The sequence below is a fragment of the Mustela nigripes genome, chromosome 5, assembly GCF_022355385.1.
Source record: "Mustela nigripes isolate SB6536 chromosome 5, MUSNIG.SB6536, whole genome shotgun sequence".
In the NCBI taxonomy this organism is placed as follows: Eukaryota; Metazoa; Chordata; class Mammalia; order Carnivora; family Mustelidae; genus Mustela; species Mustela nigripes.
Window position 1 is genome coordinate 80,451,324 of NC_081561.1, and position 14,807 is coordinate 80,466,130.

Genomic DNA, 14,807 nt, shown 5'->3' on the forward strand with positions numbered 1-14,807 from the left:
ACAAAATAAGTACTCTGATGCTCTTAAAGAAAAAGAAACCAAGGAAGATAAAATGGTGAGAAGATGAAAGCCTGAGAGAAGAGTAGTGCCCTGTGTGTGTTAGAACGGTGAATTAGTGTTCTCCAGAGACACAGAACCAATAGGATGTATATCTGTATAGATATCTAGATGTATTGTATCTTGACATGTCTGTATCTATACTTACATACAGAATTTATTTTAAGGAATTTGCTCATGTGACTGTGGAGGCTGACAAGTCCAAAATCCAGGGAAGTGTTGATGTAGTCTCAAGTCCAAAGGCAGTTTAGAGGCAGAATTCCTTCTTTCTTGGGGAACCTCAGTCTTTCCTCTTCGTGAGCTGGTATAAGGGGTGGCAAGTAGGAGATATCGAACTAGCAACAAATTCAAAAGAACTTCACTGTGGTCAGTGAAAGCACAGACAACTTTGAGGTGGCTGCTCTGAGTCTTATTTCCTGGGTGGGAAGGACTCCACTGGGTGGAGTCAGTGAGGCATGGAGCAAGGCACAACGTCCTGGCTCCTCTGTCGGGGTTGAGTGTTCTTTCCAACCCTGGCTCCCACCAGTGCCGAAGCAGAGAATTAGGAATGATAGAGACACTCACATTGGTTTCGGGTTCTCAGGGTATGGCCGGGGAACACTCAAGCTCTTTGGAGAAGTTCCTGTTCAACTAATGCTGGAAGAATGTGGTGTCACAAAGGTGGTAGATTAGAGTTGAGGAAGACCTCTAATGGGTGGACCTGGGGTCGTTCCTACAACTCCCCATTGTTTGTCAAGATTGTTTGTCAAGACATAAAGATGGATGCAGAAGTTTCTTGTGCCTTGGTGGGTGGACTTGGAAGTCCAGCTCAGAAAGAATTTGTGAATCAGAAGGAGCTGGGTAAGGGATGAGGACACTACTGAACATCCATGTTTCTTTTTTTTTTTTAAGATTTTATTCATTTATTTGACAGAGAGAAATCACAAGTAGTTGAAGAGGCAGGCAGAGAGAGAAAGAGGGAAGCAGGCTCCCCGCTGAGCAGAGAGCCCGATGCGGGACTCGATCCCAGGACCCTGAGACCATGACCCGAGCTGAAGGCAGCGGCTTAACCCACTGAGCCACCCAGGCGCCCTAACATCCATGTTTCTTGATCAGAGACTCTGGCAGGGATCTTGTGCTTTAGCAGTACCTGGTACAATGGCCAGAAGGAACAAGCATGCTGTCATGGACCCTGAAACAGGGCACCCAGGGATATGACCGGACCAGTCCCTCTGAAATGGGAATCTCTGAGGACTCAAACAGCAAGCAGTCCAGAGATCTTCCTGAGTTCTCTTAGAAGGGTATCCTGGATTCCTTGGGAAGAAGGAGGAGAGAGTGAAGGGATAAACTCCTGAAAGGAGGTTTGAATTAACTGAATAATTGCACCCCAAAGAGACTTTTTTAAACTAGAAAATACTGAATCACCCCTGATCAGTAAGTGTAAGTTTATCTCTGTTTCAGAAGGGGGTTTTGGCCATGGCTTATGGCATGTCTACATCAGCCTCTGCTCCTCAGCTTCCATCCCCCATATAAATACTATTTTCTTCGATTCTCTTAATGGTATTGGGAGGCAGCACAGAAATGCCATCTCTCTTATACATATGAAGAAGCAAGAGCCTGAGGAATTAAGCAAATCCTGGTCAGTTTAGTACCCAGAACTAGTCAGTTCTCTTATTACTCCATGGGGTGTGCGTGTGAAGGCGGGGAGATGCAAAGGGAAGGGGTGGGGTAGAGACAGGAGGGAGAGGATGAGCATAGGGGCACGAGAGAAGTGGGAAAGATCAGTCTGTGCAGGTATGGATGGCTTCCTGCACCTCAGTGGCCTCCACTGATGAACTCGTGGTGTGCAGTGGGGATGAGGTGAGGGGGCAGGTGTGCCTCCACTGTATCGTGCTGCCTACATTTCTCATTGGAGGCTGGACTGCCTGCTCCAGGAGGCTTTTAGAGATATTGGGGGGGGGAGGTATTTTGGTTGTCACGATTATTGAGGACTGCTGTGGGCCCTGGATGGGCAGGAGTGACAGTCGCTAAGCCATCTGCAGCGCATGGGACCATTCTGAACAAGGCAGCAGCGTCTTGCCCTAAGTCATGGCATTACACATCGAAGAATCCCTGTGCAGAGAGCATGGTGACACTCTGCGTCATTCAGCCCCATGTTTTACCAGGATTTTTTTTTTTTTTTAAGATTTAAAAATATATATATTTTTTAAATTTATGAGGGCTTTTTGCAAAGACTTTTAGTTCTGTGAAAAAAAAAAAAAAAAAAAAAGAAATGTGTAGCCAGTTAGCTTTGTGTTTGAAGTGGCATCCCTCTGCAACTTTATGATACTGGGAATATTCTCTCTACTAGAAGATGGTGACCAGGTATTTGCAGTTTAGGAATTCTTCTTGACAAAGTTATAATGAAAAATCTAAGAAATAAATGAGGTTTGCTATCCAGACAAGATAATGTTTTGCCCCTCAACCAGTGTTATCAGTCACATGCAAGATACTGAACAGAGTGCTTTGGGGAGAATGAAGATCAACCAGGAATGGCTCTTATGCTCATGGATTATATGATTAAGTTGACTAGATACCATATGAACTCAAATTACTATAATAGAAAAATCTAAAAACTAGTATATTTCATAAGATAAAAAGTATTAATGAAATTTCAAAGGAGTGAAGATTTGCTACTAGTTTGGGAAGCCAGGGAAGTGTCTGTGGCAGTGTTTTTATTATTTATTTATTTATATTGTTGAAAATTTTATTTATTATTTGACACAGAGAGACATAGCGAGAAGGGAGCACAAGCAGGGGGAGTGGGAGAGAGAGAAGCAGGCTCCTCACCGAGCTGAGAGCCCTATGCAGGGCTTGATTCCGGGACTCTTGGGATCATGACCTGAGCCGAAGGCAGACACTTAATGACTGAGCCACCCAGGCACCCCTTTATTTTTTTATTTTTATTTGTATTTTTTTTAAAGATTCATGTATTTATTTGAGAGAGAAAGTGTGAGCACGCACGTGGCAGAGGCAGAGGGAGAGGGAGAATCCTCCAGCAGACTTCCTGCTGAGTGGGAAGCCTAACACGGGGCTGGATCCCAGGACCCTGAGATCATGACCTGAGCTAAATCAAGAGTCAGCCACTCATTAAGTGGACCGAGCCACCCGGGCCCCCTAACAGTGTTAACTTTTAAATGAGGAACAGAATCAAGATGTGACTTCACTTTTGGTAGCTATATAGTGAGAGAGAAACTGGTTGAGTTTACTGGTAAAACATTATTTATACGAATCTTTTAATTTTACCTTTCATCCTCCACTGTATAATATGCTGACATCTATGTTATCAGTTCCTTGTTCTGTGTTCCTACTTTTCAAAATCTAGTATCATTATTTAGTTGTTTAATGATACACTGATCAGTGGGTTGGATATGGAGTATGCAGAAGCATTTTTTAAAAATCATGAATTTCTTCAAGGTGCCTGGCCGGCCTTGTCAGTAGAGCATGCGACTCTTGATCTCAGGGTTGTGAGTTTAAGCCTCACGACGGGTGCAGAGATTACTTAAAAAAAATTTTTTTTTTAAATCATGAATTTCTTTAGATATCACCTCTAGTCCTTTGCTCACAGTGTAGAAGAAAGGCACAGAAATTTGTAGGGCCAAACCCAGCTCCTGAGTTGAGAAGGTGGCTGTCCTGCCTTAATTTCAAATACATCTTTAGGTCTGAACTCTGGTTTCAGAGTGCTATTTCACGTATGCATATGATTTTTATTCATTTTACTATAAAGAAGGCTTTCCATAAATCATTCTTGGAAAGATACTCTATTTAAAAGAACTTGAAAATTAGTGATACTTAACAATAGACACTATGAGTTTTTCTTACTCGGAGATCAGTGATACCTCACTGGGAGTTATTTATTGGTTTATGCTCCTAGAGATCTGAAAAAAACAAACTGGACTGAGTTTAGATCATCTATGTTTCTTTCTTTCCTTTTTTTGTTAAAGAGTTTATTTATTTATTTGACAGGCAAAGATCACAAGTAGGCAGAGAGAGAGGAAAGGAAGCAGGCTCCCTGCTGAGCAGAGATCCCGATGCAGGGCTCGATCCCAGGACCCTGGGATCATGACCCAAGCTGGAGGCAGAGGCTTTAACCCACTGAGCCACCCAGGCACCCCAAGATCATCTATATTTCTTTAATGAAAAAATGGCATCTAGAATTCACAGTCTATGAAAAGCCCTAACCTTTAGCATGGCCTGCTTTAGTACATAGTTACATTTAAAATGAGTATCTTGAATTCCCCAGTTTATGAAAGGTGAACCAGAAGTGGCCATTTGACTTTCACAAGCTCTAACTCCCAGCACACAGTGAAGGATAGTCTTGCAGTAGAAGTATGTACACTGTGTCTCTTTGGATGAACATACAGTCAGGAAAGAGTGCATTCAATATGTGGGTTTGGAGGTGCAATGAGAAATGTTGACCTTTCCAAAGGTATTTTGAAGTATTGTATACTTTTTATGGCAAAGATGAGAATTGGAACTCAGTATGAAGTTATGGATGATATCAGTTACACACTTTATATGAAAACTAATTTAGAAAAATGAAAAGGCTAGAAAAATACCTAAATTTCTTTTCACACATGTGACATATAGTTACTGGTGAACAGATCACACTGATCAAGACTGTTTAAATTACTGATACTGCAGCAGGAGGGTGTTTTAAAAGCCCTCTCTACATTATGTAAGAATGTACCTATTTCTTTTTGGAGTAATTGCTGCCCTCTAGTGAGATTTTAATTTTTTTCTCATAACAACATTCCTACACCAGAATTCTCTTAAAGGTAGAAATAACTTATCCTAATGTTCAAAATATTCCAAACCTGATAATGTTTAATTCACTTGTTATTATGAAGGAAAAAAGGCGTAGTCCTATAATAAAATAAAATAATAATAAATAAATAAATAATAAAATAAAAATAAGTAAACAAAGAAAAATGAAAGGTTCATCCTAAAATCACATAGGTTAAACAGAAATAAACTTACATAGTTGTAGTTGGCAAATATAAGCTTGTATTTTGTTTAATCCAGTTACAGTATTACCTCATTATGGAGGCTATTATAGTTTAAGAGGTAATGAATATTAAGTTTTAGTAGAGTCATTTGCAGATAGTAAATACTGTATTAATACTTTTAATAAGGGCCCAGAACTTTCCACATAATCTAATATAAGATCCTGTGGTATTAGACTTTTTGGAATATATTATCAGTAATATTTTTTGAGTTGTCCATGTAGTGTTTCCTTGAGTGAAAGCTTCTTGGTGACTTATAAAATAGTATTTTCTTTCATGTCTTTAATATAATACAAATTATAATTAAGTGAAGATTTAATACACTTCTTCTGTAACTTTTGTTTAAAAATCAGGGAGAGAGACAAACCATGTGAGACTTTGGACTCCAGAAACCAAACTGAGGGTTACAGAAGGGAGGGGGTCAGGGGATGGAGTAAGTGGGTGATGGATATTAAGGAGGGCAGGTGTAATGATGAACACGAGGTGTTATATGCAACTAATGAATCATTTAGCACTACAGCAAAAACTAATGATGTATGTTGGCTAACAGAACATTGTAAGAAAAATAAATAAAAGTTAAAAAAATAACTATTTTCATCATATGGATTAGGTTTTGAAGTTATTTTTGAGCTTCAACTAGAACAAATATTAAAATTTATCTAAAACAAAAAAATTATCTAAAACTGATTGTTTTGTTTTATATATTTTATTACTTAATATGTTACTGAAAATTGTATTTTCTCTTACCAGTGGTATTGGTGCTCTTTTGGAATTAAAACCATTCATAGAAGAAATCCTCCAAGGAAAACAATTGATTTTGCCCTTTCAAGGGATTGACAGTTTTAGAAATCAGGTTGGATTTGTCAAGCTGGCAGAAGGAGATCATGTAAACTCACTTTTGGAGATAGCAGGTAAGATAAATAGCAACACTTCTGTGTGAAATCTAATCTGTTGGGAAAATCTCCTCCCCATCCCCAATTCTTATAATAGAGATTTGAAATCTTTTAACTTTGGGGAGCCATTCTAATCTTACTTTATAAAGGAGCTGCTTCAGCATTTGCATGTATAGGTAAGAAGCCAAATAACGTACCTGAAAGTTATTTTATTTTATTTTTTTTGAGTATGGTTGACATCAATGTTACATTAGTTTCAGGTGCACAACATGGTGATTTGACAAGTTTATACATTATGCTATGTTCACCACGAGTGTAGCTACCATCTTACCCAATATGTAACTATTACCATATCACTGTATTCCTTATGTGGTAACTTTTATTCCCATGACTTTTTTTTTTTCTTTTTAAGATTTATTTATCCACTTTAGAGAGAGACAGAAAGAGAGCGAGCATGGAGTTGGGAGGGAGGGGCAGAGGGAAAAAATTTCAAGCAGACTCTCTGCTGAGCAGGGAATTTGATGTGGGGCTTGATCTCATGACCCATGAGACCATGACCTGAGCTGAAACCAAGAGCAGGTCACTTAACTGACTAGCCACCCATACACCACTCCCATGACTTATTCCATAACTGGAAGCCTGTATCTCCCACTACCTTTCACCCATTTGCCCAACCCCCTACCCTTCTCCCTTACTGCAGCCATCATTTTGGTCTTTGTATTCATAGGTCTGATTCTTTTTTGTTTGTTTATTCATTTGTTTTTTAGATTCTACTAATGAGTAGAATCATATGATATTTATCTCTGCCTGACTTATTTCACTTAGCATAATACCATGTAAGTCCATCCATGTTGTTTCAAATGGCATGATCTCATCCTTTTTTATGGTTGTGGAATACTCTGTTTTATATATACCACATCTTCTTTATCCATTTGTCTATTGATGAGCTCTTGGGTTGCTTCCATATTTGGGCTACTGTAAATAATGCTGTAATAAACATAGCAGTACATAGGTCTTTTTTGACATGATTGGTTTTGTTTTTGGGTAGGTACTCAAGAATTGAATTATCGGGGTGCCTAGGTGGCTCAGTGGGTTAAGCCGCTGCCTTCGGCTCGGGTCATGATCTCAGGGTCCTGGGATTGAGTCCTGCATCGGGCTCTCTGCTCAGCGGGGAGCCTGCTTCCTCCTCTCTCTCTCTGCCTGCCTCTATGCCTACTTGTGATCTCTCTCTGTCAAATAAATAAATAAAATCTTAAAAAAGAAAAGAAATTGAATTATTGGATCATATGATGTTTCTGTTTTTACATTTTGGAGGAACCTCCATACTGTTTTCCACTGTGACTGTGTACTATCTTGATTCTTTGACCTGAGGATATGTTGATTCTGGGCTGTCTGGAACACGATGGGCTAGACATAAGAATCTGTTCGGACTGTCCTAATCATGAATCTGAAGGATTTTAGTGCTTTTCATGACATTTGACATATACTTAGCACTTAATAAGTATTGGCAGTATGGATAAGAATCACCAATTGCCTATTCAGAGGCTTGTGGGCGTTTTCAGCCCCATTCCAGAGAGTCTATAGGTGAGACAGCAGCATTTTCCTCTGTGCTTTTTTTTTGCCCCTTTCTGTTTAGGTACTACTCTCCTTGCCGAAGGTCCATTGATGATGTTAGAAAGTCTCACTGGTCACTTTGTGCAGCATAATTGAAAGTGTTTAGTGAATTGGAAGAAGAAAATTACAGAATCTGGATGAATGACTTTTGAGTTGATCCAGATATTGTAGCTTGGATGTTAATCCACATGTTGTCAAGAATTTTTGTTTTCATATTGTGGTGGATAGTTTCATGTCCTTTCATTTCAGGTTTAGTGATTTTTGGTTCATAATATACTCATCATTGGTCCATACTTGTTTTACTTGATCGATCGATCCTTCTGTCTATCTAAATCTATCAACCAACCATCATCCATCTCTATTTTAAAATGGTATCATAATCATCTGGGAATCTGCCACCAAACAAAAAACACAAACAAAATCCATGAAACAAAAGCTAGGACACTGGTAATAATCTTTTTTTTTTTTTTTGCACTATCATATTGTATTGTCATTACTTGCCTGTGTCCCTCACTCCCCACTGTAAACTTCTTTTTTTTTTTTAATTTTTTATTTTTTTATAAACATGTATTTTTATCCCCAGGTGTACAGGTCTGTGAATCGCCAGGTTTACACACTTCACAGCACTCACCAAAGCACATACCCTCCCCAATGTCCACAACCCCATCCCCCTTCTCCCAACCTCCCTCCTCCCAGCAACCCTCAGTTTGTTCTCTGAGATCAAGGGTCACTTTTGGTTTGTCTCCCTCCCAATCCCATCCTGTTTCATTGATTCTTCTCCTACCCACTTAAGCCCCCATGTTGCATCACCACTTCCTCATATCAGGGAGATCATATGATAGTTGTCTTTCTCTGCTTGACTTATTTCACTAAGCATGATACGCTCTAGTTCCATCTATGTTGTCGCAAATGGCAAGATTTCATTTCTTTTGATGGCTGCATAGTATTCCATTGTGTATATATACCACATCTTCTTGATCCATTCATCTGTTGATGGACATCTAGGTTCTTTCCATAGTTTGGCTATTGTGCACATTGATGCTATAAACATTCAGGTGCACGTGAGTCCTGACTTGTTTTAAATGTGGAAGATGGCCAGGTACTTGATGTATTTTTTGCAGATGATTTTTGAGCAGATTTTCTTTAAACTCCCAGATGATCTGTCTCACAAGCTCATTTTAGGGGCTATCCAAAGGTTTGGCCAAAACTTTAATTTTAATATCTTGTTACGCATTTTTAATTTTTTTAACTTTTAAGTTAAAAAATTTTTTTTTAGAGAAAGAAAGAGTGAGAGCATTCAAGCAGGTGGATGGGGGAGTGGCAGAGGGAGAGGGAGAGAGAGAATCTTAAGCAGGCTCCAAGCTCAGCACAGAGGCCAACACAGGGCTCAATCTCATGACCCTGAGATCATGACCTGAGCAGAAATCAAGAGTCAGATGCTTAACTGACTGAGTCACTCAGGCACCTTGAATATCATGTTACACATTTTAAAATAAAAAGTCAAGATATAGGGCGCCTGGGTGGCTCAGTGGGTTAAGCCGCTGCCTTCGGCTCAGGTCATGATCTCAGGGTCCTGGGATCGAGTCCCACATCGGGCTCTCTGCTCGGCAGGGAGCCTGTTTCCTCCTCCTCTCTCTCTCTGCCTGCCTTTCTACCTACTTGTGATCTCTCTCTGTCAAATAAATAAATAAAATCTTTAAAATAAAAAAAAAAAAAAAAAGTCAAGATATAGGCAACAAGGAGATGGGTATTAAGGAGGGCACGTTTTGCATGGAGCACTGGGTGTTATATGCAAACAATGAACCATGGAACACTACATCAAGAACTAATGATGTACTGTATGGTGATGAACATAATAAAAAGTTATAAAAAAGATATAGACAGCAAGTCTGATATGATTTCAGTTTTATAGAAGATAGGATTACATACACCAATATAGTGGAATTACCAGAAATACTTCATTGTCTTCTTTGTACTTTTCTGTGTTTTAAGAATTTTGTCAGCTGGATTTGAATTATTTTTTCATCAACGGAAAGCAACACATTTATAAAATAATTTTTTTTCTATAAAAGGAAGGCAGGAAAACAATCTGAGGGGTTTGAAGTGGTGGAGGGTGGGGGAGGTTGGGAGAACCAGGTGGTGGGTATTAGAGAGGGCACGGACTGCATGGAGCACTGGGTGTGGTACAAAAATAATGAATACTGTTATGCTGAAAATAAATGAAAAATTAAAAAAAAAAAAGGAAGGCAGGAAGTGTGCGATACAGAGAAACCTTTCAGCAAAGCCAGTGTTCAGCTTTGGTGTGTGTGTGCCTGTTGTTGGGTGGATGGGGACAAGGAGGAATAAGTAGACAAATAGTAAAGAAATTTTATAATCAATTCTTCTTGCCTCACAAGTCTGTTTCTATCTCTCAATTTCCAGCAGCAACTGGAAAGGGAAAAAAACATCCTGACAGTATATATTCAGACATATACGGTCATCATCATGAAGCTCTGGACACCTCAACTCATGACATTCCTCTGTATGGTGTTACCGTCTGTGCTGGGAGTGATGAAGGAAAAACACAGCCGTAGGTGATTAACCTGGGGGTGGGCATCCTGTGGAAGGAGGGTATTGTGCTTTTTCCTGGACAAGTGAAGGGGTATTGTGTCTGGCACGTTTGACTCAGGACTCACGACCCACTTTCCCTGGGTCACCTATTAGAGATTCAGAGACTTTTTAGTTAATGCACAGAGATCTAAGAAATGTCCAAGTGGAGGTTCTCCGATGCTTCCTCTTCCAACTTTGAAAGTGGCAATGGGCCCTGCCACCTTTTACATACATCCCATAAGTTATAAAGATATGTTATTTTTCCATGTCAGGGTACCATATCTTTCCAGACTTCCAGAAGCTCCGTGTCTTAGCTGTGTGTGATTTGAAGAGTACTGTAGGGGGATTTCTTAATATATATACCCTTAGTTTCAGTGGCAAATCTTTAAGAATGTGAAAAGATAGAAAAGAGACATGAGATGTGTCTCTAGTGGGGTAAATTTGAGGGCCATATGATGAGAAAATGGAATCAGTGGAGGGTGCCAAGAAAGTGGGTGAGAGAGAGAAGAATTTGGAGAAAAGCTGTTCTTGTATGTGCTTTGGTGAGTGCTGTGAAGTGTGTAAAACTGGTGATTCACAGACCTGTACCCCTGGGGATAAAAATATATGTTTATAAAAAAATAAAAAATTAAAAAAAAAAAGCTGTTCTTAAAGGCAGGGTCAATAAGAAACAGAAGAAGGGAGATAATCTGTTCCTTATTCCCCCTGGTGTGGCTTCCCACACTAGGAAGTAGGTATGGTAACGAGGCTAGAGGCTGCCTTGGACCCTGAGGTCTCCTGTTACAGAAACGTAGACTTTATAGGAGGACACAGGAGTGTATGTGTGTGGGGGTGTATGCTGAATCCTATCTCCAGGAAGCTTGATGAGGGCCCAGAGGCCTATGGGAGCAGAAAAGGCGGGGATCTATGAAGATGCAATGAGGAGGTTCAGTACAGGGATTTTCTCCTAAGGCAGATGGATACCTGGGTGGGGCTTGGTGGGTCTTGGATTCTAGGAGGGGCTGTTAAGCTTATGAAGGACTTCTCTTCCCACCTTGGTTATGTGGCCCCTCTCAGCCTCTTCCAACTCATGTCAATTACAGGGAATGAAATGTTCCTTGAGGAATGCTGGGGAGAGCCAAGTGTCACTGAATGTACCAAGAAGTGTTCTAGAGCCCTTAAATGTGTAAGCAAAAATTATACATGCTGCTGGACCTATTGTGGGAACATCTGTTGGAAAAATAAAGTGAGTTGGGAGATGTGCTTGGGTGTGGGTCTTTACTGGTTCTCAGATGCTGTTATTCATAAACAGAAGACTGAGGTTCCTCAAATCCTATGCACAAAAATAGTGGAAGACAATGTCCCCTAAGCCTGGACAGTAGAGCACTGGTGAATAAACCAAGACACCAGCTTAGGGCACTTTATTTCTTTCATTATATAATCAATGCCTATGTTGTCCTCATTTTATTACTCAATCGTTTTCTCTTTTCCCAATTTTTCTCCAAATTTCTAACCATTTCCTCCATAGTCAGACCTTTCAATGAACCCTTAGGACCCAGTCAGGCCCCAAATGTCTACATTTCTCTGTTCAATGAGCCAAACCCACCTCCCCACCCCAGAAGTGTACAATTCTTGGCACTGCATAAAGTACTCATGTCCCAGGGTCTGGTGGGGATGGGTAATATAAAGCTTGGAAATGAATGCTTGTTCCTCAGAGTTCCCTTAGCCTCTGAGTATATAACATTTCTATCTTGCAGGAAATATTTGCATGAGGTTTAAACCCTAACCTCCCAGCAGGACACCAGTCTATTCACACTGAGGGCTGGGCAAGAGCAAATCCTTGACAAATAAACTCATTTATCAGCAGTGGATTTTGGTTTTTTCAACGCCCTCCCACTACCTTTGATTACCATATTATACCCCCAAATTACCTCCTCATTTGATTACCTTAGAAACAATAGGCTAATTTCATGCTTTTCAGAGAATAGAAGTTTATTTTAGTACATAATTTTAATGTGGGTAACTGGCAAATAGCTCTTTCATTCGGTTTTTCAGAGAGCAGGTCTCTGGTAAATTTGTTTCTCACAGGGTTTGGGTAAAAATTAAAAAAAATTTTTTTAAGAGAGAGAAAGTGTGCATGAACAGGGGAAGGGGAAGAGGGAGATGGAGAGAGAGAGAGAGAGAATCCTAAGCAGGCCTCATGCCCAGCTCGAAGCTGGACATGGGGCTTGGTTTCATGATCCTGAGATCATGATCTGAGCCAAAATCAAGAGTTGGACATTTAACCAACTGAGCCATCCAGGCACTCCTGGGTAAAAATTCTAAAATGAATTTACATGTATATAAGATGTATATAAGTTTGTATACAAGACTGGACAAATAAGTAAATAACTGGGGATGTTAGAAGCCATGTTTCTAACTGTAAGAGAAAAGAAGTTACAAATAAGCAAAATGGAAGGCTAGGATGAGCCCTGCAGGTAATGGATTTGAGTCAGAGACATCAAAATGAACCTACATTCAGCCCAATATATATACAGAGAGACAGAACCTGAAGTAGACAGAGTGTGTATACATGGATTAGTTACACATGGTATATATTTCCTGGCTATGCCTGGAAGCAGTGATACCACAGTAGCCATAAACACACCAGAAGCCCAGATTTTGTTTTTTATTACCATTCTCCAATAAGTGGGCTAAGGCTTCTTGGAGAAATGGCTGATTCTAGAACTAAGTTTAGAAAATACAAGATGAGACTACAGTATCTTTTAGGGTCGGAAAGTAAGGAAATGCTATAAAGTCAAAGAATGAGAACAGGAACTAACCTTGAAGGCTTCCCAGTGGTCAAAGCCTAGAACAGTTTGATCATTAAACTGTCCCTGCTGGTCTATTAAAATAAGACATTACAAAGTTAATGGAAAAATATTAGACAACTTCAATATAAATCTACTATTAAAGAAAACAGAACAAATGAAAACTGAAATATTTCTGCAGAAAAAAAATGTCCCACCAGAAACACCTTGCCAGGGAGAAGGTTAATACAACACCTACAACTTTAATTATATAAATATCTGTAAACAAAGATTTTAACAGATGAAAAATAAAATACCTTGAATCAGAAATTTTAAAACTCACACATAAGTGGCCAAAAATCCAGGAAGACATGAAATAAGAGGTGGTCAGAACAAAAATATCAAAGAAAAAGTTAAAGGTCATTTCAGAAATAAAGATTGTTACAAGATTTTGAGACAGAATAAATTCAACTGAACTACAAGAGGCATTGAAGAAGAATGAAAGAATACAATATTCAACTAATGAATCATTGAACATTATATAAAAAAGGATTGATGTACTATACCTTGGCTAATTGAATTTAAACTTAAAAAGAAGACAAGAGATCACAAATAAAATGCAAAAAGTAAAATCAATGAGAGAAAGATTAATAAAGAAGATGGACAAAAAAATCTAAATAAATAAATATAACTGGAGTTTAAAAAAAACCCAAATTACCAATATTAAAAACTAGAAAGCATTCCATCAATAAAAGAAATCCCAATCCACCTAAAAAGGGACTGCCATATACCCAGCAGCAGTGACCCAGAATAGACTTCGAAATCAGATGTGTGATGTCCTCTCACATATATTGTTCTACCTTCTCATACCCACTCACTAATGCTTTCCAGGAAGTGAACCCTTCCCAAGCTAAGACACTGGACAGACACTACACTCACTGGTGGGTATACATTCCTAGAGAATGTAATTTTAATGACAGGATTTTAGGCTTAGAAACAACTGCCTCAGGACAGAGCCTTCCTTGAATCCTGCACGTCACGCCCATATGCCCATTCTAATTATATTTGGGCAGATGGGCATTTCTTGAAGGTAGATCTTGCACTCAGCACCTAAAGCTAACTTCCAATACTTCCTTAATTAGACACCCTGGGTTTGTTATGACACAGGCTACTATCAGAGGCGGTGGTGGGGCACACTTTGTAGGTGAAGGCACCAGTATGGACCTACTTGGGTCCATGAGGTCACGCAAAGGATGGAAATGAGGCAGGAGGTGACCATTATCATGGTGTATGAGACATATCAGATACTTCTAGAGTCCTCCCATCTGCACTGACATAAAGAAGTAGCATGACTGGAGCATGAGAAGAGAAAAATGACCACAGAAACCATGACAACCATGAGGCCATATGTTTGTCAGACAGCCCAGCCTGATCAACAATTCTCCACAGGTTTTTTGGACACCCAGGTCATGGCAGAATTTATAGATGCTCTCTCCTCTGCCTCCTTGCCTTCCTTGAATCCTGAGAGTCAAGGTCTTACAGGGGTCCCCACTCCTCCACTCGACCTACCATGGAACACACAGCTGTTCCATAGGACAGAGCAAAGCCTTCTGGGGGTAGCCTCTGAGTCCACTGGGGCAGGGTGGAGTGTCCAGAGAGCCTATGGAACAAGGGCCAAGACACCAATTATCACGATGGAGAAGACCAGCTGCTTCCAGTAGATTTCATGATCTGTAAGGTTCATGCCAGTGGCAAGCAATAGGTCAGCTGGCAGCATGGTGTACCCACATGGTAGGGCACACTGGTCATAGATGTGGGAGGTCATTCCCTGTGTGGGCCCTGGCAGGTAACTTTGCCTCTCC

The 14,807-nt window shown here is 39.9% G+C and overlaps 1 protein-coding gene across 4 annotated transcripts in view; it reads left to right on the forward strand.

The window, feature by feature from the left end:
• Nucleotides 1-14,807, forward strand: part of AKAP7 (A-kinase anchoring protein 7) — a 154,120-nt gene that overhangs the window by 33,025 nt on the left and 106,288 nt on the right. For all 4 annotated transcript variants that reach the window (XM_059400730.1, XM_059400731.1, XM_059400732.1 and 1 more), the window contains exon 5: nucleotides 5,832-5,992. In XM_059400730.1, the coding sequence (XP_059256713.1) occupies nucleotides 5,832-5,992 (161 nt within the window). The remainder of the gene's footprint in view (nucleotides 1-5,831; nucleotides 5,993-14,807) is intronic.